Here is a 27,782-nt window from a genome sequence, read left to right on the forward strand (position 1 = left end):
AAATATCTAAACTTCTCCATGGTCAGATTATTTCTATTATAATCCTCTACGTGGAAACCCACAAACAAAATAACAAATACACAAAAAGGAACCTGGACTGACTCTTGTCTCCAGTCACCACTAAATTCTAGATGCTTCTCAAGGGGTTCTTCCTGCCTGATGGCTCTTCAATTTTCATCTTCCCTGCTGACAAGGGCCAGGTCATAGGGCTGGGAGGAGCTCCATGGAAGAAGAGAACATTGGTTTTGCACACATAGGAGAGCCGAACATTCTGTCTCGCAGCTAATAGTAACTCATGGAATAAATGGCCCTCAATTTTCTATCTCTTTATTCCTATCATTTTCTCTACCTCACAAACCTCTCTCCACCTTGCCAACATCACCACCTATGGAAATTACACCTGCCTTCCCTCAGGTACCATCTCCTGTGGGAAGCCTTTTCTTTAACTCCATTATGTGGAGGAAACTTCTCTTCTCTGAACTTTCACAAGCATTTCTGGAGCTTGTTTCATGGGATTCGGGATACACCACTTTGTCTTATTTCCTCTGCTTATTCACAAAGTGAAGTCTTTTTACAGTCTTCCATATCCATCTTTAACAATACTTAGTTTATGGGGTGCCTGGGTGGCTCAGTCGGTTAAATGTCTGATTTCAGCTCAGGTCATGATCACGTGGTTCATGAGTTCGAGCCCTGCGTTGGGCTCTGTCTGACAGCTCAGAGCCTGGAGCCTGCTTTGGATTCTGGGTCTCCCTTTCTCTCTGCCTCTCCCCCGCTCACACTCTGTCTCTCTGTCTCAAAAATAAATAAACATTAAAAAAACAAAACAATACTTAGTTCATGGTAAAAGCCACCATTTGCCTGTATGTCTGACTCTCCCCTGAAATTTTTTCCATACTGTGAGAGCAGCAAATAGAAATACTCGCTTTTCTTTCTCAGTGCCTGGCATAGAGGACATGCTCAATAAGTTTTTTTATTTGCTCTGTTGAATTCGGATTGCAGTCATTACTGTAAAGTCTTAGCGCTGCAACTAGATTCCCAGTTCTTGAAGGTCAGCCTTTATTTTCTGCACAGTGACTAACACAACAAGTAAATACCTGTTATAAAAAGAACTGTATTTCTTTCAATGGAAGGACAAACATTTTAAAAATTATATTTGCTTTCCAATCTTGAAACATAAAAGTTTTCTCTTCATCTCATAAAAACACTGACATTTAGTTTCCAAAATTCTGATGATTGAAAGGGATGATGATTATTACCTACTTTATGGGGCGCTTGGGTGGCTTAGTCAGTTAAGCATATGACCGCAGCTCAGGTCATGATCTTGCGGTTCGTGAGTTCCAGCCCCATGTTAGGCTCTGTGCTGACAGCTCAGATCCTGGAGCCTGCTTCAGATTCTGTGTCTTCCTCTCTCTCTGCCCCTCCCCCATTTCTTTCTCTCTCTCTCTCTCTCTCTCTCTCTCTCTCTCCCTTTCTCTCTCTCTCTCTCTTTAAATACGAATAAACACTAATTTTTTAAAAAAAATTATTACCCACTTTAGGACATTCCAATCTGAGGATACCAAACTTTGTTTGCCAAGAACTATTAGTAGAAATAAATGTTTCACCACATGTGGTCAAGAGCACAGGGGATTCTTCTCAGTTTTGATTTCATTCTAAATCTCAAGTTTAGGAAACTGGCTTTAAGTATTTTTTGCAGCATATATCTTAAAAACTAAATTTTATCATAGCCCTTGATAACTTTTTGAGAGCTAGCTTGCCCTGAGTAAGAGAGATGATGGTTTCTTAATGACCTCCATCACCACATGATGAAGTGCGGGTCTCGGAGAACCATCGATCACCTGCTTGAAGGATCAAGAGGGCTATTTACTCGCTGAGAAGCAGCCCTCATTCCCCTGCCCCATTACTTGTACATCTTCCTTCTATTCTTCTCACTCCATTAGCCTCCCGTGTATCTGCATGGTGGTGATCACAGAGTGACCTCCAGTCCTTAATCCCTGGTATTTCTAGTTGGGTCCAGTCTACCATCCCAGTTGAAAAGTTCAACGATATTTACAGTGGTATTTAATCTTCCTTTACTCCAGTTCTCAGAATTTCACTTATAAATCTATTTGAAATTATCTTATTACACCTATTGCTAGCTTTCCTGGTAGATCAATATACTTTCTCCCCAGTCTATAACCTAGTGGTCTAGAAATGTACCTTTTTTCTGATTGTGATAAATTTCCTTGTTGGTTATTTTTCATTGTCTTGGGCCCTTGTCTAAAGCCATAACACAACCTCCAATGCAGCCTCTTATCATATCTGGCTTTGGAATTGTTCTATGGACAGACAAAAAGTAAAGTAACTTTTGAAGCCTCTGGGAATAGTAAACAGATTTTAAATTGCTCATCTTACAGTGTAGTGGTCATAGGCATGATTTTCTTCTCTCTCATATAAAATAAGATACAAATTATGACACTTAGAATCATGGGTTATCAAGTGGAAAAAAATACTTACAATTCACATAAAACAGGAGTTTCCTGGAATTGAGGGGACAAATTATTTTTAATATTTAAAAGTATATATTATGGAAGTGGATATTTGCTTGAACAATGGCATCATCATATAACCAAGGTTATATGTGTGGGACTACGGTGTAGATACTGCTTACTTTGTATGTATAGGTATTCTGATCCACATGCAATAATTTCTGGTACCTTGTTTCCTTTCCTTGCAGATTTTTTTTTCATGGAACAGTACACAGGAGTCTTTAACAATAACGTGGAAATGGCTGTTGATATAATTTTCCACTAAGTTGTCAAAGAGCCTAGACAATAAAGGGGGTTATATCACAGAAAAATAGTTCAACTGAATTGATTCTTGGCTTCTAAACCTCCCAAATATTCTTAGGTTATTAACAACTAGTTCAATTTCTTTAGTGCTATTAAAAACACACTTGTTTCTCCATAGTAGACTTCTGTATTTTTTTCATATAAACATTTAAGAATTTTATTTATATGTGCGAAATTTTCACTGATTCTGTAATAAAAATATCTATCTTCTAATTTTTACCTTAATTTTTTAAAATGAACCTTTTTGTTATACAGTACTAAAAACTTAGTTTAGAAGTGAACTGTCCTTGAGTCTGAATACTTGATCGGTTTTTGAAAAATGCTCTCAGAAGTTTCTAGTTTGTCACCCAAATTGCATGTCAGACAACAGAGAACACTTTGTCACGCTTAGATACCATTCAATCATAATCTGCGTTTGACTTCAAAGCTTTCACAATTCAATTTTATTTAGAATTAAGAAAACATGACTACCGAGAACAGGAAAGGGATACCATTTCTCTTCAACCAAACATCAGGGCAGAAAGAGTGGGGAGCACACGCCGTCTCCTCTCTCATTTCTGCTTTTATTCTGTGCCCTCCACACTTACATGCCCAGCTGCCCTCTGGGATGGATGCAGCCCCTGGAAGCTACAGGGCTGGAGTTAACTACCTATTTGGAAATGTCTGTGTCCATGTGGGTTACTGAGTTGTGCAGATGGGCTTAGCAATACAAGGTTATGGAGTCTGCAGCTCCTTTTATATCTTGCAGATAAAGATGGTCTCTTATGACTATCTCAGGGATGCCTGGTCAACCTGAACTCTTTCCTTAAGAGCAAAACAGAGCAAACTTTTCATTATTATTAGATACTGGAAAAAAAATAAGAACATACAGTCTATACCAGGAAACCATCCTGAGAAATCTTGAGTCTCATTTTGTGAGATTCTAATCAAGTCTAAAACAATCATAGAAACAACAAAAAGAAACACAGATTCCCTTTGAGGACAGTCATTTGATTAAACTTAAACATTAATTAGAAACTTTTTGGACATAAACTATGCAAATGCTCTCTCTAGAAACTTTTTTCAGTATTGGGTGACTCTTACTTACTCTTCATTTTGTTTTACCCAACATCTACCCAGAAGATGAAATCAGAGATACAGACTATGAATATTAACTTTTATTCAAACTAATGTTCCAGTTGACATATCCTGAGCCCAACTGGGGAAAAATATAAGAAATAAATTGTATGTTAAGTAAGATGCTATCCCCCCATTTGTTACATTGAGTTTAATAATTATGCTATTTATTATAATTTAGGGGATAGTTTTTAGTATCTAATTTCATTTGAGCTATTTTAAGATGTCCTTCTCAACTTTTTCTGATAAATAACAGAAGTTCCATGTAAAAGAGTTTAACACATATCAAAGTCGAATAATTTTAAACATTACATTATTAAAAATACATTATTTAACATGGGATATCAGGTAAATATTACTAGTCAGAATGTAAAATATGATGTATGTTATAGGATGTTAAGTAGCAAAACAATACTCTTTAACAAGAACAAAAATAATGACCTTAGTTCATTTATTACTTTGAAGATTGGTATGATCGGAATGTGTGTTGCACCAGACTCATAGGTTGAAGCCTAATTCCCATTGTGATGGTATTTGGAGGTGAGGCCCTTAAGAAGGTGACTGGGTCATAACAGCAGAGAGCTCCCTTGTCCCTTCCACCACGCAATGGCATCCGTGAATCAGGAAGTGTGCCCTTTGTTTTTTATAAGCCACCTGTTTATGGTATTTTGTTATAGGAGCCTGAAGGAACTAAGACAAAGACATGATTTAATTTTTTGTCCTTGTCATCTAAGAGACTATTCCCTTATCCTAAACCCTTCTGTCTAATTGTAAGGTGTGAGGGAAGAGGCCGCATTCTCACAGTTGGCTTAGAAACCCTTCATTACCACAAAAGCACGACTAAGTCAGAGGTTTTCACAGGGAAGTGTTTGATGAACAGGGGATACTTGTTTTTAACTTATAATTTGGAACTCAGAAATAACACCCAGAGAGAGAATAAGACTTCTGGGCATGTCTTAGCCTTCACGTATGCAACTAAGTAAAACATATACCTCACTGCATGGACAAACACAAATATGTTTGCTGTTTAAGGGATCGCACATAAAATATATATACAAAAAAAGATTTACACAGAAAATTTAAAGTCTTATGTCGTATCCAAAGTTGACTTAATTTTACTCATGGAGGAAATCCCAAGTGATTTCTGTCCCTCTTTAAATCTCAAGCATATATACTCTCTGAGATGACTAGAACTCTTTTTATAAAAAAGGTAAGATGCCTTTCAGAACTAATGCTATGTTCTTTCCTTGGATAACAGCGATTAGTGTAAAACTGAATTAGGTACAGACTTCTCTGTCTAAAGGGTAGGTAGGGTCAAGTTTATATTTGTACTCCTAAATACCAAGGTTAGATTTCACTGCTACTTAAAATGATGTAGTTAGATTATCTTTAAGTGTATAAATATTAATTATGAATACATTAGGGACCCTGTTCTTTTGAATTTTAAGTATATGGATATTTTACTCAAGTGATAGAAATTTAACTTTTCATGAGAATATATTATCTACTGTATAAAATAGTGTCAAAAACTTAAAATACCCTGCAAATTTAAGTATGAGAAACTACTTAAAATGAATATCTTTTCACCTCCTTAAGAAACAAACATCACACACAATGATTTAGAAAATACAGGAGTTTATATTTAGCTGCATTGTAAAAATGTAATTCACAAAAAAAGGTGATAAGAGAAAGAACAAATGAAATTTCTCACACTGAGTGCTCTGCCAGCCACTGGTATAATTATAAAAAAGGTGTGCTTGCCTCCAATTCCTTTATCTAACCAGCACTTAGTGTTCACTAAAAATGAGAGAAAATTAGTTGGATATGACAATTTCTTTTTCTACCTTTTTAAACAATATGTTTAAATCATTTTACTCTCTCTTATTTTATAAAATAAGCCCTTATGGTCCTAAATATTCCTTTTAAATTCTAATTTAACAACATCCCTAAAGATTTGGTATGTGGTGTATTTTCATTGTTGGTTGCTTTCATTTTTCCATTTGGGTTTTTTATTGACTAAGATAATTGAATTTCCATGTTTCAGAGATTTTTATGGTTATGCTTTCGTAAGTGTTATTTAAATGCTTTAATGCTCCAAAACATGATCAATTGTTGAAATGTTCCAAATACGCTTTGAAAAAGGAGGTGTTCTCCAGGTGTTGTGTGCAGTGCTCACAATGTGATACTGGTTACTGGTTGGACTGATCAGTCACATGCTTCTTGATTATGCTGCTGGAGCTCCCACCCCTTGGAGGTTAATGTGACTGTCTCCTGCCCTGTGCCCTATTTATTCATATCCTGGGTTAATTCTGACAATTTATCTTTAATGGATTTTGAGTTCGTGTTACTAAGATCATACAATGTTTAAACTGCTATATCTTTCTGGGTTATTGAAACTTTTAGCAAAACCTAGTTTTCATAATGCTTTTTAGAATTTTTAATAACGTAAAGCTGCTGTGTAGTGCCCAGTCACCCCACCACACCCAAGCATGCACCCTCAACCACCATTGCGTGCAGGGACCATCTTTGTGCCCCGGGCCATCCTAGCACACAGCCCCTAGCCACCACAGTGCTTGCGGAGATGTGGCATAGGACTAGTGGCCCCGTGCAAATTTTGCTACCACCACTACCCTGCTCCCAAGTTCCCTGGTGGGCATACCCCTCCAGAGCTGGCCTACTGGGGTCCCACTAACACTACAGAGAGCAAGACCAGTCCACAACAGGCAGAAAGTCAGTGAATGTGCTGCAATGAAAGGAAACGTGACTCAAACACAACAGTAGAGCATAAGCAACACACCTGGGATACTCTCCTGAAGTGCCAGGTTCTGATGAACAGGGACTGTAGGGCACTCTAGGAACTCTTCATAAAGTCACTGCTTTCAAGAGCAGAAGAAATAGCTGACTTTCTTAATACACAGAAGGAGATACAGAGAGGCAGACAAAATGAGGACACAGAAATTTATCCCAAATGAAAGAACAAGACAAGGCCACAGCTGGAGATCTAAGCAAAAACAGATATAAGGAACATGACTAATAGAGAATTTAAAGCAATGATAATGAAGAAACTCACTGGACTTGAGAAAAGAGTGGAAGAATGTGTGAGACTCTTAACAGAACAATAAGAAATAACAGAGCAGAGATAAAGGACTCAATAAATTAAATGAAAAACACACTTGATGAAATGAACAGCAGGATGGAAGAAGCAGAGGAATGAATAAATGACCGAGAAAACAGTAATGGAAAGTAAACAAGTTGAGCAAAGAGAGAAAAAAAAAAAAGAATTAAGCAAAATGAGAATAGACTTAGGGAACTCAGTGACTGTAGCAAATGTAATAACATTCATATTATAGCAGTTCCAGAAGAAGAAGAGAGAGAAAAGGGGACAGAAAATTTATTTGAAGAAATAATAATTGAAAAATTCCTTAATGAAGGAAACAGATATCCAGACCCAGGAGGCACAGAGAACTCCCACAAGTATCAACAAAAGCAGACCCACACCAAGACATGTTGTAATTAAATTGGCAAAACATTATAATAAAGAAAAAAAATTAAAAGATATAAGACAAAAGATGTCAGTAACTTACAAGGGAAAACCCATAAAGGTAGTAGGAGATTTTTCAACAGAAACTTGGCAAGCAGAAGGAAGGGCAGGATGTATCTGGGGTGCTGAATGGGAAAAATCTGCACCCAAGAATACTCTATCCAGGAAGGCTATCATTCAGAATAAAAGGAGAGATAAAGAGTTTCCCAGATAAACAAAAACTAAAGGAATTCATGACAACTAAATCAGCCCAGTGAGAAATATTAAAGGGGACTCTTTGAGTGGAAAGGATAGACCAAAAGTGACAATATCAAGGTAGGAAACACAAAATCAGCAAAAATGAATATTTCTGTAAGAATTCAGTCAAGGAACTCACAAAAGAAATGCTCATAGAATGTGGGAGGAGAGGAGCAAAGAATGGGTTCAAACTTAAATGACCGTCAACTTAATATAGATTGCTATATGTAGAAGATGCTATACACAAACCTAATGGTAACCATATATCAAAAACCACTAACAAATATGCAAAGTATAAAGAAGGAAATCCAAATATATCACTAAAGAAAATCAGCAAAACATGAAGGAAATACAAGAATCAGAGGAAATGTTCAGAAACAACCACAAAACAAGTAATAAAATGGCAATACATAACATATCTATCAGTAATTACTTTGAGTGTAAATGCACTAAATGCTCCAATCAAAGGACATAAGGAGACAGAGTGGATTAAACAAACAAAAACAACAAACAACAAAAAAGTAAAAACAAAAAACCCAACAAGAGCCATGCATATGCTCCTTACAAAGAGACTCATTTCAGACCTAAAGACACCATCAGATTAAAAGTGAGGAAGTGGAGAAACCATCTATCGTGCAAATGAATTGCAAAAGAAAGCTGGAGTAGCAATATATATATTGGACAAAAAAGACTTTAAAACAAAAACTCTAACAACAGACAAAGAAGGACACTATATAATAGTAAAGGGGGAAATCCAGAGAGAGTGGGACATCTGGATTGTGAGCAGGCACCTTTGTTTCATGCATGACCAAAGAGCAATTTAAACATGGGTTATGTTGAAAAGGGCAAGAAGATTTTTGTTCAGAAGTGTGCCCAGTGTCATACCATGGAAAATGGAGGCAATCACAAGCTGGGCCAAATATCCATGGTTTATCTGGGCAAGAGACAGGTCAAGCCCCTGGATTTTCTTACACGGATACCAACAAGAACACAGGCATCTCCTGGGGAGAGGAGACACTGATGGAGTATTTGGAGAATCCCAAGAAGTATATCCCAAGAACAAAAATGATCTTTGCTGGCATTAAGAAGGCAGGGGAAAGAGCAGACTTGATAGCTTTTTTTAAAAAAGCTACTAAGGAGTAATAGTTGGCCATTGCTTTATTTATTACAAAACAAAAATGTCTCATGACTTTTTTATATGTGTACCATATTTAAATTGATCTTGTACACCCGAATTCAGATCACTAATGGCTGATAGAATATTTCTTTTGGACAGTCCTGATTTAAATAAGATTGGCTCGTGGTTAAACGAATATGTGATTGGCAGTGTTCAGCTTTTCACAGAGCTGGTAAATGCCATCTCTAAGCTTACAGGAGATTGGTTTTATAGATTTATATAATTGGTTATATTAATATATTTAAATACTGAGGGTGAAGGTTCACTCTATCAGAACAGCAAGGCTCAGCTGTGTTTCAAGTTGTGTTTGTTAGCCTATTAAAGGCAAGGGCTAAAGATAAGCTGACAATGTCTCCTTTCTCCTTTTAGTCTTAACTCTGCCAATTGAGTTAAAATTCCTTGCATTTAAAATGTTGCCTTTTGCTTAATGAAAGGCATGTTGGGGTGGTTTATGCATGATATTAAATACAGAATATTAACACTTCTCAAAAAGTATAAAGGGGAAAATCCAACAAGAAGATATGACAATTGTAAATACTTGTGCACCCAACATTGATAAAACGGTTAATAACAAACATAAAGGAGCTAATTAGTAACAACACAATAGTAGTTGGGGACTGTCACACCCACTCAATGGACAGATCATCTATACAGCAAATCAACAAAGAAACAATGGCTTCAAATGATACACTAGAACAGATGGATTTAACAGATGGTTTTACTAAAATAATAATAGAACAGATCAGTGAAACCAGGAGTGAATTCTTTGAAAAAAATCAATAACATTGATAAATTTCTAACCAGACTCCTCAAGAATAAAAGAGAAAGGACAAAAATAAATAAAATCACAAATGAGAGAGGGGAAATAATAACCAACACCACAGAAATACAAACAATTATCAGAGAATATCATGAAAACTATATGCCAACAAATTCATAAACCTAGAAGCATCCCTAGAAGAAATGGATACATTCCTAGAAACATATAAACTACCAAAACTAAACCAGAAAGAAATAGGAAATTTGAACAGACCAAAAATCAGCAAAGAAATTGAATCAGTAATCAAAAAATTCCTAACAAATAAAAGTCCATGACCAGATGGCATTACAGGTGAATTCTAGAAAACATTTAAAGAAGGGTTAACACCGAGTCTTCTCAAACTATTCCCAAGAAACAGAAAAGGAAGGAAAAGTTCCAAATTCATTCTGTGAGGCAAAATCCTACCAAAATCAGATAAAGGATCCTCAGTGGGGAAAAACAGAGAGCTTTCGCCTAATCAGGAACAAGGAAAGGATGTTCACTCTCACTACTTTTATTCAGTATACTATTTGAAGTCCTAGCCACAGCAATCAGACAATAAAAAGAAATAAAAGGCATCCAAATCAATAAGGAAGAAGTAAAACTTTCCCTATTTGCAGATGACATGATACTACACATAGTAAACTTAGAAGACTCCACCAAAAAACTACCAGAATTGATACACAAATTCAGGAAAGTTGCAAGATACAAATCAATGTACAGAAATCTATTGCATTTCTATACACCAATAATGAAGCAGCAGAAAGAGAAATTAAAAAAAAAAAAACAATCCCATTTACAATTTCACCCAAAATAATAAGATACCTAGGAATAAATCTCACCAAAGATTAGATGTGGAAGACTTGTACTCTGAAAGCTATAAAACATTGATGAAGGGAATTGAAGATGACACAAAGAAATGAAAATGTAGTCCCTGCTCATGGATTAGAAAAATAATTATTATTAAATTGTTTTTGCTACCCAAAGCAATCTATACATTTAATGTAATCCCTGTCAAAATACCAACAGCATTTTTCACAGAACTAGAGCAAACAATTCTAAAATCTGTATGGAACCACAAAATATACTAAATAGCCAAAACAATCTTGAAAAAGAAAAGCAAAGCTAGAAGCGTCACAATTCCAGACTTCAAGGTATATTACAAAGCTGTAGTGATCAAAACAAAGCAGGAAGGAATATCCAATGGGAAAAAGACAGTCTCTTCAACAAATGGTACTGGGAAAATGGGACATCAACATGTGAAAGAAAGAAACTGGACCACGTTCTTACACCACACACAAAAATAAACTCAAAATGGATTAAGGACCTAAATGTGAGACTTGAAACCATAAAAATCCTAGAAAAGCACACAGGCAGTAACCTCTTTGATATCAGCTATAGAAACTTTTTTCTAGATATGTCTCCTGAGGCAACAGAAACAAAAGCAAAAATAAACTGTTGGGACTACATAAAAATAAACAGCTTCTGCATAGCGAAGGAAACAATCAACACCAAAAGGCAACCTACAGAATGGGAGAAAAATATTTGCAAATGACATAGCTGATAAAGGCTTAGTATCCAAAATATATGAAGGACTTATACAACTTAACAGTCAAAAAACAATTAATCCATTTAAAAACTGGGAAGAAGACTTGGACAGCCATTTCTTCAAAGAAGACATCCAGATGGCCAACAGACACAAGAAACGATGTTCATCATCATCGCTTACCTCAGGGAAATGCAAATCAAAACCACAATGATCACCTCACACCTAACAGAATGGCTAAAATCAACAACACAAGAAACAACAAGGGTTGGTGAGGATGTGGAGAAAAAAAGAACCCTCATGCACTGTTGGTGGGAATGCCAACTGGTGCAGCCACTGTGGAAAACAGAATGGAGGTTCCTCAAAAAGTTAAAAATAGTATTACCATTACATTGAGTTATTCTATTTCTGGGTATTTATCCAAAAAATACAAAACACTAATTCAAAAAATTATATGCACCCCTATATTTATAGCAGCGTTATTTATAATAGCCAACATACGGAAGCAGCCCAAGTGTTCACTGATAAATAGATTAAAAAGATGTGGCATAGATATACAATAAAATATTATTCAGCCACAAAAAATGAAATCTTGCCATTTTCAAGGACATAGATGGATCTACCGAGTATAATGCTAAACTACCCAAGTCATAGAGAAAGACAAATACTGTAGGATTTAACTCATATGTGGAAATTAAGAAACAAAACTAAGGAGCAAAGGGAAAAGAGAGAGATCGAGAGAGTGAGAGAGTGAGAGAAATTAAAAAACAGACTCTTAACTACAGAGGACAAACTGATGGTTAACAGGGGGAGCTGGTGGGGGATGGGGGGAAATAGGTGACGGGGATTAAGGAGTGTGCTTGTGGTGATGAGCCCTGGGTGTTGTACAGAGGTGCTGAATCGCTATAGTGTGCACCTGAAAGTAATATAACACTGTATGTTAACTAACTGAAATTAAAATAAAAACTTAAAAAAAAAAGAAAATGAAAAATTTTAATAATGCTGTTTCCCCCAAAACTGATTTTATATGCAATTAAAATGGTTTCAAAAGCTGCCCTTTGGTTAATGTCTGCCTGGTATGTCATTGTCCATTCTTTAACTTTCAGTGCTTTTGTTCTCATGTTTTAGGTATATACCTTGTGTCTCGCATAAAGCTGGACGTTCTTCTTTTAATCCAGTCTTAGAATCTTTGTCTTTTAAACTTTTGTTAGCACATTTACATTTTGTTTTGTCACTGTTGTATATGGTTTTATTCTATTATTGTGTGTGTGTGTGTGTGTGTGTATGTACACGTACACACTTCTTATTTGTCCTACTTGCCTCTACTCTACCCTCTTCTTTTTCTTTTTTAAAACTAATTTGACATCTGTATTTTACTTCAATGCCCTGGATGATTTTCCTAGGCAATTCAAACGTGTTTTCAGTCTAAAGGATTTGATGCTGAAAAGCTCTGGTCTGAGCAGATCACTGGACCAGACACTGCTTCCCATGACGTTACATGGGGCGGCTTCCAAGGAGGCCCTCAGACCAAGGCTCCAATGATGGCCACAGAGATGCTGAAATTGGCCGGGACCAATGACCTTTGAGGGTGTGGTTGTGTGCCTGTCGTGGGAGAAGAGAGGCTCTTGGACAAGGGCCCTGGGGCATCTATGGTGTGTGCCCTGCATAATTTTGCTTGTTCCCACTGGGGCTTGACGTCTCCAACCCCACATGGTCCCACAACAGAGGTGTGGGGAGGAGGCCTGGGTGCTGGCCAGCAAGGACTTGACTTGGTCTAGCCATATGAGACCCAGCCTTGAACCTTCAAATTCAAGGTGTTTACAAAGGCCTTCCAAGGTAAGCAGCTCTTAATTACCACCTGACAATTCACAGGAACACAACCCCACACAATCAGGAGTGTGAGGTGTCCTCAGAAACCACGCAGCAAGGAAAAGTCTTCCATGTGCGACACCAGTGAGGAAGCCTTCATTCCAAATGCCCTCCTTGTTTGGCACTGAAAGTTTTAAGCACAGAAAGGTGTCTGACTGCAATGAGTCTAAGAGATCCAAAGCTCCCACATCTTTCCCGAAGTCCTCATTGTAGAAAGACCTCAGAGTGGGAAAGCCTTCTTCTGTAGCTCCTGTGACACCAGTGACCAGAAGGTGACACGCTGGTAGGGATTTATGAGTGCAGTCAATGTGGCATGCTTCCAGCAGAAGAGATACACTTGGTAGTTCAGACCAGAGAAGGTCTTTGACCATGGGAACGTGGGAACCCCTCAGCATACCTGTGTCCTTGCTCTGGAGAAATGTGTTCACACCTGGGTGGAACCTTAGGAGAACAGCCTTTGCAAGAAAGCCTTCAGTCATAATTCAACTCTAGGCACCAGAGTCACAGTGGGGAGGGACTACGAGAGCCATTTGCATGCAAGCCTGCAGGGGCTGTGTTGCATTCCCTGTCCTCCCTGGGCAGAGCTCTTTGGAGCCCAGAGCCCACAACAGAAGCTACCTCCTCTCCATCCTGGCTCTGCTGGGATGTACATCCGCCACCCACATTGTCAAAGAAGGTGGCCCCTGTGTCTCCCCTGCCTGTTACTAGGTTAGGCACGGAACTCACAGGGTGGCCAAGGGGACCTGAGAGGCACTGTTGGCAGTTTCTGAGCAATGTTCCCTTGCTTCATGGATTTTTTTAAGTGGGGTTCATGCCCAGCCACAATGTGTGTATTATACACACATTGCATTTGTATGCATGTATGTATATCTCATTATATTTAAGAATTCTGCTCCATAAATATATACACTCTAACTTCATCCCAGTAGTAAACTTACAAGAGTGTATTATGCCTCAATACCTGCGAGTGACACACAAGTCATTATTTTTCTTCAGGATTTGCATTAATAAAAATCTGTTCATGGTCCTCGGCCCTGTTTGATGGAGAGTGATTGCTTGGGCTGCTCACTGCTACCTCGGTACTTTGCAATCACCCTGCAAATCGGAGAGAGAAGACGCGCCTAATAGCTGTAGCTCCCAACACCGTACCTGTTGCCACTGACAGACTTTGTTCCTTAGAGAAGATACCAACTCCCAGCTGGCTGTGACAGTTTGTGAACTAACATTGACATTTGTGTTGGTACCGTAACGGTATTTACAGCTCAGGAGATACATAAAATCAGATTATGATAGATCCAGGAATTTTTGAGGCAAAAAGTAAAACAATACACAAATTACCAACTTGATTGGGATATAAAATTATTTAGAAAATCACTTCAGGACTCAGAGTCTCTTTCAAGAAATACCTCTTCTATGCGAAACATCAAGATATGCCCCAGGTTTGCAAAGAGCAAAGGGATTGCAGAGAACAGAAGGTGGTAATTCAGTTGTATAGCTGTTCATCCATACTAGATTTTCTAGTAGCCCGCTGTGTCAGAAAAGGAAAGGTAGAGATGAAGAAAGAAAGCCATTTTGAATGATGTGGGAATGTAAATACAAAATATCACAGGATCGGCACAAAGATTGACCTTATATCTTTGTTATTTTCTTTTTCTAGGCTCTGAAGTGGCTCTTCCTCATATTCCATGAATTTCACTTTTTAAGAAGTTTAAATTGACATATTTCAACATAGTCACCTAAAGTGGTTAAGCCTCTGGGAAAATGACACTGGAAAGCAATGAAAAAGGTAGAATTTTGGGTGACTATTATAAAAGCTTTGAATCAGAGAACACTTTTGCTGGATACTATCATATGGAAGAAAAGTCAGCATTCTTGTCTCTATTCTCATTTCCTACTAAACCCTGAAGATGTCATAATGAAAAAAAAAAAAAAAGAAAAGAAATGGACTTGACTGGGTACTTACGGCTGTAGTCCCAGGACAGCTTGCAGTTTGACATTCACCAGTCATCCGGTTTGGGATTAAGACATCGTCCCAGCAAGATGGACCCTTTGAGAAAAACAAACATGTACTTGGTGCATGAACTGTAACACAAAGGTACTCCCTAGTATGTTTTCTAAAATCTATTTCTACTATAAAATGATAATGAACAGTAATATGTCGTCCAAAGATTTTTGAAATGTAATCCACAGAACCTGGCAGTTCTCAAGATCCTTTTGGGGGATCTGGTGAATCAAAACTATTTTCTTAAATACACTAAGATGATGTTTAGCATATTGATCCAAACATGTGGTACATTCACATGTAATCGTCTCCCCACTGTGGTTAATTCAATGGTTTGAAAACTTAACTACTTTTCTTAAGTTCACTGCAATGTCAAATGATGACTTTTACATGAAAACATCTACGCAATTACATTCAAAAGGATTCCTCGGGGGCAGTCGTGGACCACGTGGCGGCATACCGGGAAGGGCCACCTGTCACAGCCGGCAGGCTGAGCGGACACATTTCCCCCACTCTCTCCTGAGGCACCACGAAAACTACATTTAAAAACTAGCTTGGTGTAAACCCATAATACCAAGGAGAACAGAAGACAGAGTATTGATTGAGAAGAAACTTCCATGCGTTTCTGGAAATCTGCAACAGGCTGCAGCAGAGGAGGGGCCTCTGTGCCCTGTGGGACCACAGCAAGTCTGAAGACTCAAGAGGAAGGCATGGGCCACAACAGAGTGACGCCTGGAGCAGCCAACAGTGGGAAAGTGAGAATTTTCATAAATGGAAGATCCTAAAATCTTCTAGAGAGAAAGGTCAGATCCCCTAACTAGAAACAAAAATCGAAATAGAAATTTTAAGTAGCACAAATACCTTTAAAGATCAGAGGAAAGAGTTTTCAACCTAAAATTCTCTACCTAACTGAATTGTCAAATAAGTGGGAGAATGGTGAGGAGTGATTTGGGGACACGCAGATTTGTCGAATTTACACGTGTGCTAGAAGGTCTAAGAGTTCAGGGGAATGTCAGACAGCTCGAGGGAAGGCAGGGAGAGGCCCAGCCTTGGCCTCATCCAACGTACGGCTCTGGGCAAGAGCCTCGGGACAGATGGGTGGTGTCTCTGTAGACACGGCAGAGAAGGAGGAGGACAGAAGGGTGGTGTCACCGGCTGTGGTGATGACAGCGCTTCCAGCAGGCGTGTTATAGGGCCTGTGCCCGGCCAGGCAGAGAAAGGTTAAGGCCAAGGGATGGCCGCCGTGGTGATTTTACTCCCAAAGACATTGGGACCCCGCCAGAGGTTTCTGTGAGCAGTGAAACTGGTCACCACCAGTCAGCACCAGGACCACCTTGCCCCACGAGCCAGACCAAGCGGCCTCCTGGCCATGATGCCGCACAAACCAGTGCAAACTCGGAAAGCACGCGAGGATCTCAGCCATCCCTGCGTCTCCGGGAGTGCGCGCTTCCCCTCCCCCTGCACCAGCACACGTACGCACACACAGGTGCACCAAGCACACACACGCACGTGCACACACATCAGACGCTCTAACACATGGGTACCACACACCCGCACCCACTCACGTGTACACATGCACACAACCACACCACAGACCACGCACAGGCACACCATACACACACAGACCCACGCACTTACACGTGCACCCACATAATTTAGAGAAAAACAGGGGAGAGCAGAGGGAATCTGGGACGTTGAGCATCTACCTTAAAGATTCTAAGCCAAACTTCAACAGAGGCCATTTGAACCAAACCTCAAAAGGAGCTACGATCTGGATTCATAGGTCATTACACCAAAAGCCACTGCTTCAACCGCAAGGTTGTAAGCGACTGCAGAAAAGCCGGAGACTTGCTGTCCTTAGGGAGGCTGCTTCCACGGTGGCCCTGGGATGACACTTGGGAATTTGCACTTGGGGAGTGTTCCCATTGGCTTAGTTACACAGAGGGTTTGCAGCATGAAAACTGTCTGTAGGAACAACCTGGTTTGTGCTGAACCCCTTATCCCCTGGGAGTCTGGAATTGTGGTCTGTGCTAGGGAGGGGTATACAGTGACCAGCCTCCAGTAAAGCCTGGGTGCTGGGTAAACGAGCACGTCCTGTGCGGCTCTGCTGGGAAAGGGCTCTTGGCAACTTGCCTGTGGTTTCCTCCAGACTTCACACCACATGTCTTTTCCATCTGCTACTTTGCATCCTGTTGGCAGGATGAACCTTACTCGTGTGTAGGACGATACACCGAGTCCTGTAAGCCCTTCCAGTGATTTACCGAACCTAGACATGCAAAGCCATCTTAGGGACCCACGACACAATGACATTGATTAATCAAGAACATACACTCACACCTCCATGGAAGGGTCAGGGTTCGTGATGAAGATCACATCCGTTATGGGGAATAAGCAATTTCATTTCCCCTGCACCTCTAAGCGTAATGCATGCATTTAAAATCCATTGTAGTCATGGTGATGTAAACATTCACTTGACTTGCAACCTTACAATCATACTACTGAAATTGGGCAGATGATTGAAATCATGGTTCTGTAACCAAACATACATGCCATGCAGCTTGGACAATGTAAAAGTAAAGGCATAAAGGTTACGAATTGGATGGCAAAGGTGGAGCTGAGAGAGAAGGCGAAGGAGGGGATTCATATCCTCACCCTACAAGATGCTGCTTTTTCATCATGAGGCCATCTGTATGTTTGATTTCTAAATATAGCCATATATTCCTTTGATCAAAATGACACATGTATCAAAGTAAAAGAAGGATAAAGAACTGACACCAAGAACTGGACGACATTTATCAGCCTTGGTTTTCCAACTTCACATGAGAAATTCAGTGCAGACCAGCATGGCTGGAATATAGTCGCCCACGTCGTATTTCAATCCTCGGCCGAGGACCCATCTTGGAGGTTATGTTTGTTTGTTAATCTGTTTCTCTGTAGGATACTCCATGGATACTGGGAATCAGGTTTTTCTCATTTTTTTTTTAATGCTTATTTATTTATTTTGAGAGAGAGACTGCAAACGGGAGAGGGGCTGACAGAGAGGGAGAGAATTCTAATCAGACTCTGCACTGTCAGATGCAGGGCTCAATTCCACAAACTGTGAGATCATGACCTGATCTGAGATCAAGAGTCGGATGCTTAACCGACTGAGTCACTCAGGTGGTTTCTTTCAATTTTAGAGGACTAGGAAAACTTTAGAGAGTCAAATCTGTGGCCCAACTCTGGAAACTTTACATAACTTATAATAAATATTAGGTTTACTAATTTTACCTTTGCTTTCATCTTATTTTCCTCAATTGATTTTCCTTTGACCTCTTTCCTCATCTTATTAGGTTTTTCTTGTTTTTAGCCTCAACGTATTGTTGCAGACTTGTCAAATCCTTTTGAAGTGAGGCAGGGTATAATGAAATAATTGTGAAGGTTTCATGGCTTTCCCCTTTTAACTCTCCAACATTCCTGACCACTTCTAACAAAAACAGTGTCTTGTGTCTCTTCCATCCGGGACAGTAGCCACCCATCCTTAGAACATGGCAGTCTCTGGAGGGACAGCCACGGGAAGCACTGATCACACGCTGTGGCTGGTGGAGACCGACAATGAACTGAGGCATACTTGAGGCTTGGAAGAGTCCCTGGTTGCAAAGGAAATCCATTTCATCGTGGATAACCATTAACTAAACATGGAGACATTGCTTCCTTGCTCTATCAATAGCCTTTCGAGGCTGGTTCAGGAAGCACTGACCTACTTAAAGCACATGCAATGGTAAGAGATAAAGCTAACATGGGCACAGTCTGGGGACAGAGGAGTGACATAGGGGTTAGGGCCCATTTGCATTCATTTCACTGCCCAGAGTAGGATTCCCTGCCGCAAAGTCTAGGATGAAATGAAACTGTGCATCACACAGATATTTCTTTTGCATGCCTTAATATTTCAAAGTCCAAGAAGCAATGAAAACATTTACGTAACAATTCCTATAATTATCATATAAGATACTACTTTATCTGATAAGTCCTCGTTTTGTACGAGGAGATTATAGAAAGCCCATTGACAATATTCTTCTTGATCTCAAACCATAACCAGATAACATAAGTAATAAAGCAAATGACTGAATTCCAATGACTATGGGAATTCAGCATAATGAAATCAATGTGTTAGCTGAGCCACACTCCTCACAGCATCGGTATTGAACGCTATTGCTGTACCCATCCCGAAAATAGAAACAAGTGTGCCAGTGAATTTATGCCATTACAAAGCAGATTCAATGTTGCCGCTTTCGAGTCTTAGGAAATATAAAATGTTAATTGGTTCATCCTTGCATACTGTGTTTTAACAGATGCATGGTTAAAGCATTTATTATTAATGGTTTTTATACAGGGGTAAAAAGGTCTCCAGGCTACAAGATTTAAAAGGGACTGCATATCACACGGCAGCCATGTCAGGGAGAGAATTCCCCCCAAAATGTATTTAATCTCTCCGATGTAAAGAATGGGAGAAAGATATCTGAAAAAAATGTCAGAACAGTGGTGAAATACATGTCTTAATAAAGGATCATTTGGCTGCTCTTTATAAAACTTCCTCCTTTTTTTAGCTCAATATTGATTACACAATCAAGACAATACATAAATTATCTGAGCATCTATAGCAGGGGGAAACAATCTGTGGTCTGCTCACTGACTCCGGCCTAGGGCTTGTTTTTACACAGCAAAAACAATGGTTTTAGATTTTTAAATGGTTAAAAAGCACAAAAAGAAGAGTGTTTCATGGCACATGAAGAGTAAGTGATATTCAGGATTCCGTGTGTGCACGTGAACTTGATCGGAACACGGCCATGGTCGCTCATGTGTCTGTTGTCTATGTACTGCAAGGGCAGAACTGAGTTGTTTCAACACAGAGGAAGTGGCTTGCAAAACCTAAAATCCCTACTATTCTGGTCCTTTATGGAGAACGTTTGCCAATCGTTGACCTAGGGTAAATACAGTTTTCCAAGTTCATACTGAAAAGCACTTAAAAAAAAAACCAAAACAAAGCAAAAAAAAAAAAACATTGCAACAGCATTTTGACCACCATAGAATCTCACTAGTTTGTAGCAGCAGCTGCATCCCGGGTCTCAAGTGAGAAATTACTTCAATTCAAACCTTGGAGCCACTGGCCTGTGGAATCCACGGGTGTTGTTATGGTGCAGGGACTCACGTTGTTGGAATTGGTAAACGACTGGAAAACTGCAACCAGAGGTGACGTTTGGGGATTTTCCCTGATAATATCACCACCAACAGAAAATCATAAAGAGGAATAGTATTTAAACACACCTATATGGTGCATGTAAATCAGAAATTCAGAAAAAAAAAAAGGACTCAATGGCATGAAAAGCAAGTGTTTAAATCTGTAAATTATGAGTCTGAAAATTTACTTTTAAAAATTGTAGGACTAATCTACAAGTCATTTTTGCTATGTCTTGCATGTCTAATCAAGTGGAAAATTGAAGTACTTCATTGGCTAATTCTTATCCAAATATCATTCTGACCCAGATCCAGATAAGCTGTTAAAGCAAAAGAGGTTGTTTTCCACCCCCCTGAATTATCTAAATAAATTCTATAGTCTGCTTTACATAGGTGGGCATATACACTGCTGTCTAAAAATGTTGCAAATCCGGGGGTGCTTGGGTGGCTCAGTCGGGTAAGCGTACGACTTCGGTTCAGGTCATGATCTGGTTCAGGTCATGATCTCACGGTTTGTGGGTTCAAGCCCTACATCAGGCCTGCTGCTGTCAGCCTGTCAGTGCAGAGCCTGGAGCCTGCTTCAGATTCTGTGTCTTCCTCTCTCTCTGCCCCTTCCCTACTCGCGCTCTCTCTCTCTGTCTCTCAAAAATAAATAAATGTTAAAAAAATTTTTTTTTAAATTGCAAATCCTGTTTTACCAAAATGTTACTACGAAGTCTTGGTGTTTCCAGTTTTTAAAAAGGATTATTTAATCTACTCCTGAAATCATTGTTCCACTATATGCTAACTAATTTGGATGTAAATTTAAAAAAATAAAAAATAATATAAAATAAAGGATTATTTTAACAGTACTTTTACTTAAACTGTACTTTTACTGATTATTTCAAGTTATCAAATGTGTTGCGTTTAGTATATCCTCTTGATTGGGGCCACAAACATTTAAGTCATATAATTAAGGGGTTAAAATAATTTTGAGAATTATATTTGTAATATAATACTAGGACAGCAAAACTGTCCTTAAAACTGCTACACTCAGGGGCGCCTGGGTGGCTTAGTTGGTTAAATGTTCTACTTCAGCTCAGGTCATGCTCTCGCGGTTCATGGGTTTGAGCTATGCTGGCAGCTCAGAGCCTGGAGCCTGCTTCAGTCTCTCTCTCTCTCTCTCTCTCTCTCTCTCTCTCTCTCTCTCTCTCTCTTTCTCTGTCTCTGTGTGTGTGTGTCTCTCTCTCTCTCTGCCACACTCTCTCTCCCCAAAATAAATAAACATTAAAAAAAAAACCCTCCTACACTCAGAGTCTCCTTCCTTTCTTTTCCTCTGCACCTGCAACAAAAAATGATACAGGGAAGGAGGAGCTTCAGAGTTCACAGACCTGTTGAATTCTAATTCCACCAATTGTTATCTATGGGCCCCACCTTTCTAAACCTCTTCTGAAAAGCAAGGGGTCAAAGGCCTCCTTCATTGCGCTTTCGTGAATACTAAATGAAATAGCAACTTTAATATTTGCCAGGCCCCGGGGTGCTGGGTGGCTCAGTTGATTAAGCGTCTAAGCAACTGACTTTTGGTTTCGGCTCAGGTCACGATTTCACGGTTCATGAGTTCGAGCCCCGCGTCGGGCTCTGGGCTGGCAGTGTGGAGCTTGCTTGGGATTCGCTATCTCTGTCTCTTTCTGCCCCTCCCCTGCCTGCTCTCTATCTCTCTCTCTCAAAATAAATACACATTTAAAAAAGTTTTGCCCAGTCCTCGACACATGCTGACTTACTGAAAAATGACAACTGTTACAAGTAATATTTCTTATTTCTCAAAATAGAAGTCCCTGAGTAGGGTTATTTTTAATTTAGTAGACAGATAAGCAGTAATTGGTCAGTTCTAAGGCATCTGACTCAGCCCAGTGCGGTTTTCATTTTTTAATTTTTCTCAATTTCCCTGTTACTCAGCCATTCCCCAGGGATTATGTCACTTTCCAGAGCATGTGGCTTGTAACTCTTTTAAAGCATATATTTCTACTCATGTAGCAAACATGGTTCTCCATCTTCCTCCACTGGATTTAAGGATCCTATGCTTCTCAAAAGGCTAAGCACAGTGCTGTGACTAGAGCCGAGGCCCAATAACGCAGTCATTAAATAGTGAACAGGGAAAATAATAAAGAAAAAATCCTTTGAACCAAAATATTCATCTACTCAACAAATATTTATCGAACATATCTTTTTTTAAATTTTTTTTTTTAACGTTTATTTATTCTTGAGACAGAGAGAGACAGAGCATGAACAGGGGAAGAGCAAAGAGAGAGGGAGACACAGAATCTGAAACGGGCTCCAGGCTCTGAGCTGTCAGCACAGAGCCCGACGCGGGGCTCGAACTCACGGACTGCGAGATCATGACCTGAGCTGAAGTCAGAGACTTAACCGACCCAGCCACCCAGGCGCCCCAGACCATATCTTAAAACCTGATAATATCGTCCTGGAAAAGAAAGAAGGATCCTTTATCCTGTAGATTGTGTGGAGTTGCTACAAAAGCCAATGTTACAAATGAACTGAGCAACCTGTTTTTCAAACAGATTACATTTTTAAAAACACCCATAGCAAATATTGGTGATATGTAAAACAACAGGAACACACATACCCTCCTGGTACAAATATAAAATGGCACAGCCCCTTTGGAAAGCTTCAGGCATTTTTGATAAAGTTAGACGTAACTGAAAATGATTTGAGTATTTCATTTTTACGTAATTTCCCAACAAAGATGAAAACATGAGTCCACATAAAGAACTGTATACTAACGCTCGTAATAGTTTTATTCATAATAACCACCAACTGTAGACCACCGAAACGTGTCAAAATATGAATGGATAAACAAAATGTGGCATATTCATCCAATGGAATATTATTCAGCAATAAGTATCATGTTACTTACAAATGTAACACGGATGATTCTCAAAATGATGCGAGTAAAGGAAGCAAAATATGCAACAGAATATGCTACATGTTCCACTTACGTAAAATGCAAACAAATCTACAGCAGTAAACAAATCAGTGGTAGCTTTGGGTGGGACAGAGCATGGAAAACACTACATAAGAGCATGAGGAATCTTTGGAGGAGTTTTATGGACTGAATTGTGTCCTCTCAAAATTTACATGTCAAAGTCCTAACTCCCCTACAGAATGTGGCTATATTTGGAAATATGGATTTTAAAGAGGCAATAAGTTAAAATGAGGCCATTAGGGTGGGTCCTAGTCCAATATGACTGTTGTTTTTATAAGAAGAGGAGATTAGGGCATGGACGCTCACAGGTAAAAGGCCATGTGAACACACAGAGAAGACAACCCATCCACAAACCAACTAGAGATGCCCCCGAGGAAACCAACCTCAACAACACCTTGATCTTGGACTTCCAGCCTCCAGAATTGTGAGTAAATAAATTTCTGCTGTTTAAATCACCCAGTCAGTGGTACTTTGTTATGGCAGCCCCAGCAAACTAACGTAAAGGTTAACGGAAATGCTTTCTATCTTAATTGTAGTGGTGGTTTTATGGGTTTACACATGTGTCAGAACTCCTCAGATTGTACCCTTTAAATAGAGGCAGTATATTTTACACAAATTATTTCTCAGTAAAGTGAAAAGAAAAGGGGAAAAATAACAGAGATGTGCCAAGGGAATTCAGTGAGGGAAGGAGAAGAATCTTTGTATCAAATGGCACTTGAACAACTGAGTATCAATATCTAAATCCTTTCCTCACTCCATACATCTTCTAGAATAAAACAAACAAGGACATCTTTACAACCTTGGAACAGACAGAACTTTCTTATATGGACACAGAAGGCTCTAACCATAAATGAAGACGTTTATAAATTGAACTTCAAAGAACATTAAAAACTTCTGCTCATCCAAAGACACTATTAAACATGAATATACATGTCACAGACTGGAAAGAATATTTGCAATACATATATCTGTCAAATAATTCCAGAATAAAGAACTTTTAAAAGTCAATGCTATAGAGACAAATAGCCTAGTTCAAAAATAAACAGAAGACTTGAACAGACTATTCACAAAATAAGACATGCAAATGGTCATATAAAAGATGACAAATACCATTAATAACAAGGAAAATACAAAATTAAGACAACAAGATACAATTTCATTTGATTTAACTTTTTAGCCACTAAAAAGTGCCTAAAAAGGCTGAAAATACTGAATGTTGGTAAAAAGATTAATCTATAGTGATGGAAATCAGGAGATGATTGTCTTCGGGATAAAGGAGTTATTGACTGGAAAGAGGCATGAGGGAAATTTCTGGAAATGTTCTATTTGATTGGGATGATCTGTCAAAACTCACAGAACGAAACCCTTAAAATCTGTGCATTTTATGGAATGTAACTTATTCCATGAGTTAAAACAATGAATCAACAAATATTTTTGAAGCCTTAATTCTCAGTAGCTCTGCGACCTTGGGGAGGTTCCTTAACCTCTCAGGGATCAGCTAGCCCAGGCCAAATTGGGTGATAATAGAATTTGCCTTATAAGAGTGTTGCAAGGATTGGATATAAAATGGTTAGGCTAGGGGCATCTGGATGGCTCAGTCAGTTAAGCGTCCGACTCTTGATTTCATCTCAGATCATGATCTCATGGTCGTGAGATACAGCCCTGTGTGTGGCTCCATGCTGGGCTTGAGTCTGCTTAAGATTCTCTCTCTCTTTCTCTCTTTGCCCCTCCCCACCATCTAAATAAATAAATAAATAAATAAATAAATAAATAAATGTTAGGCTAGTGTCAGGCACATATTAGGTACTCAATTAATGTTAACCATTTCCAATTTACCATTCAGCAGCAGCCAGACTTGATAAAGGAACAAGGCAATTAGGAGTGACAGCCAATATGGTTTGTTAATATTAAATTGTGTAATGAAATGATTTTCCCTTAAAAAATACATCTTTAGTGATTTTCCCTTGTAGCCTTTGGAGATAATAGACTATAACTTTTCATAGGCTCCGCCCACTGTCAATCAAAACAAAAGACTAACCAGCTCTATGGCTTTGAACTGGTTATTTCCATTCACCATCAGGCTGCAGAATGCCTGAAGTCATGGACTGTTCCAACTTATATCTACATGCTTTGCTATGCATAGCAAAACATAGTGAATACTCAAAAATACCTTAAGTGAACCAGGCTTTAATTTTCTCATCTGTAAAGCTATGAAACTGAAAAATGTGTGTTTTCTAAAGCTGTTTTATGTTTTCTTTTTTAAATAGAATACATTCCTTAAATGAAATGGTTTGTAGAACACAAATGTATAAAACAAATAGTAGTCCCACTGTGGCTGAAGATGGATGGGTCCTCAAAATGCTTGCCAGCTGCCTCTTCCCTCTTTGTCCTGTGTGACGTCCTAAAAGTACCTCCCCACATAGGACAATTTAAGATCCCAAGAGACTCTTACAATAAATCATGGGTATGCTCCAGGAAGAGTTTGCGGTAGGTAAAGAATCTGACAGAAGATGGTTGAATGAAATCCTTCAAAGACTATCACATTCTTTTCTTTGACGTGATACGTATTCATTATGACTAAGATATATGCTTATTAGAAGATATATATTACACTCTTAAAACTGTTTATTGAATCACTGATGCAGATGTTATCCCAGTGAGAACAAATATCTTTCTTCACGTTACAACACGTGCTGTGAGTTGTCTCTCAGTATCTCCTCTCCTTTAGGAACATAGATTTCCTGATTTATATCTGAGAAGGTGGCACCTGGAAAAATGACTGTATTCCCAGCCTCCCTGGCAAGTGTGGCCCTGTGACTAACTATATCCCCCCTTGTTAGCCAAGGGGATATAGCAGAAATTTCCTGTGCAACTTCCAGTCGCCTTTTGTCCTCATCCATTCCTCTATTGTTCTGTTCGTAAGATGCACATTGTACCATGAACCACAAATTCAAAGCTATACACAGCAGAGCCACAATACAGAAAGAGTCTGGGTTCCTGACCCCGGAGAGTGTCATAACAGTCCTGAATTCCTTACCTGAACTTTTACATGAAAAAATTTTTTTTCATTTTATATCACTCTCATTTTGAATTTTCAGGAACACTGTCAAACCCAGTAATTATTGTTACAACTACTAAATTAAATTTGTTGTAATAGCAAAGTCAATGGAGCACACAAAGCAGTAATAATTTTCTAGTGTTATCTAAAAAAATCAAGAAGTTCTTTGTTTCTCATACATGGGGGTGCTGAGATATAGGGAGACAAAGAAGTCTAAACTCTCATTATATAATTCATCTAAACTCTCATTTTTAATTCATCAAGGAATGACCTTATTTATAAGTTTACAAGTTTTAAAAATATCAGAATTTGACCTCAAAAACCCAAATGTTTTAGAAAGCATTAATCATTTTGATGAAAATATTCATAAAATGTGTTATATATTCCATGCCTACTTTAGTAGATTACATTTAATATGTATGTGGTGACTTAGGTTTCTAAAAAAGAGCTACCATATCATGAATATATGCTATTAGCCAGAGGCTCTGGTTGGTACCACACAGACTTCATCTGCAAGTTATATAAAACAAAGAAGGGTAGGCATTCCTTTACCCATTTTTAGATGGAAAAACTAAGGCTTAGAGATGCTAACAGGCATGTTCCAGGATACATGTTTGCTAAGTAGTAAAGTCACTTTATAAGAAAAGCATTCATTTCTTTCTTTACTTTTGGTCACAATTAAAAAAAATATATGTCAAATTAATAAGCATTTCTTATGGTATTGTTTTACTCTGAATACACAGTGATGTCTTTGCTAACTGCTTCAAAATGTTGTGGCCCTACTCGGAAGGTAAAAAGTATTTGTGTTTTTAGATAACTCATTTGCCTTCCTTCCTCCTCCCTCTTCCCACCTACCTCCTTATCCCCACCCCCTCCTTGTCCTCCTCCTCCTCCACCTCTTCCTCCTTCATTGATGCACCATCAGAAGACTCATCTTTAATGAGCGGTATGTTTAACATTTACTTCTACCATCTTGGTGGGGAGGAAATTTGTAACTAAATCTAATACTTATAAAAGCAAATACCAAAAGAAAGAACACACACACACACACACACACACACACACACACACACACACAAGGCAAACACAAAGTTAAGATTCTGCCATGAAAAAGTGTGTGGACTTTTTGTAATTTATATATGTATATTACATATACTTATTTTGGAATTTACATATATACTATACATGTATTACATATATACATGTATATGCATACATGTATTACATATACATATACATATACATATACATATACATATACATATACATATACATATACATATACATACTGAGGCCCTTTTGCTTATATTCTGTTTCTCTGCAAGTTATTTAAGAATTATGTTTTTTTTTTCTTTTAAAGTCTTTATTGTTAACAGGCTTTTTGACATACATTGTCTTATTTGTTATCTCAG

The 27,782-nt window shown here is 38.6% G+C and overlaps 1 protein-coding gene and 1 pseudogene across 2 annotated transcripts in view; one reads left to right on the forward strand and one right to left on the reverse strand.

The window, feature by feature from the left end:
* The window catches only part of PRKN (parkin RBR E3 ubiquitin protein ligase), a 1,339,251-nt gene that overhangs the window by 670,831 nt on the left and 640,638 nt on the right, over positions 1 to 27,782 (reverse strand). For both annotated transcript variants that reach the window (XM_042940251.1, XM_042940250.1), the window contains exon 5: positions 15,080 to 15,163. In XM_042940251.1, coding sequence (XP_042796185.1) covers positions 15,080 to 15,163 — 84 coding nt within the window. The remainder of the gene's footprint in view (positions 1 to 15,079; positions 15,164 to 27,782) is intronic.
* LOC122220578 lies at positions 8,552 to 8,868 on the forward strand (annotated as a pseudogene).

The sequence above is a fragment of the Panthera leo genome, chromosome B2, assembly GCF_018350215.1.
Source record: "Panthera leo isolate Ple1 chromosome B2, P.leo_Ple1_pat1.1, whole genome shotgun sequence".
In the NCBI taxonomy this organism is placed as follows: domain Eukaryota; kingdom Metazoa; phylum Chordata; class Mammalia; order Carnivora; family Felidae; genus Panthera; species Panthera leo.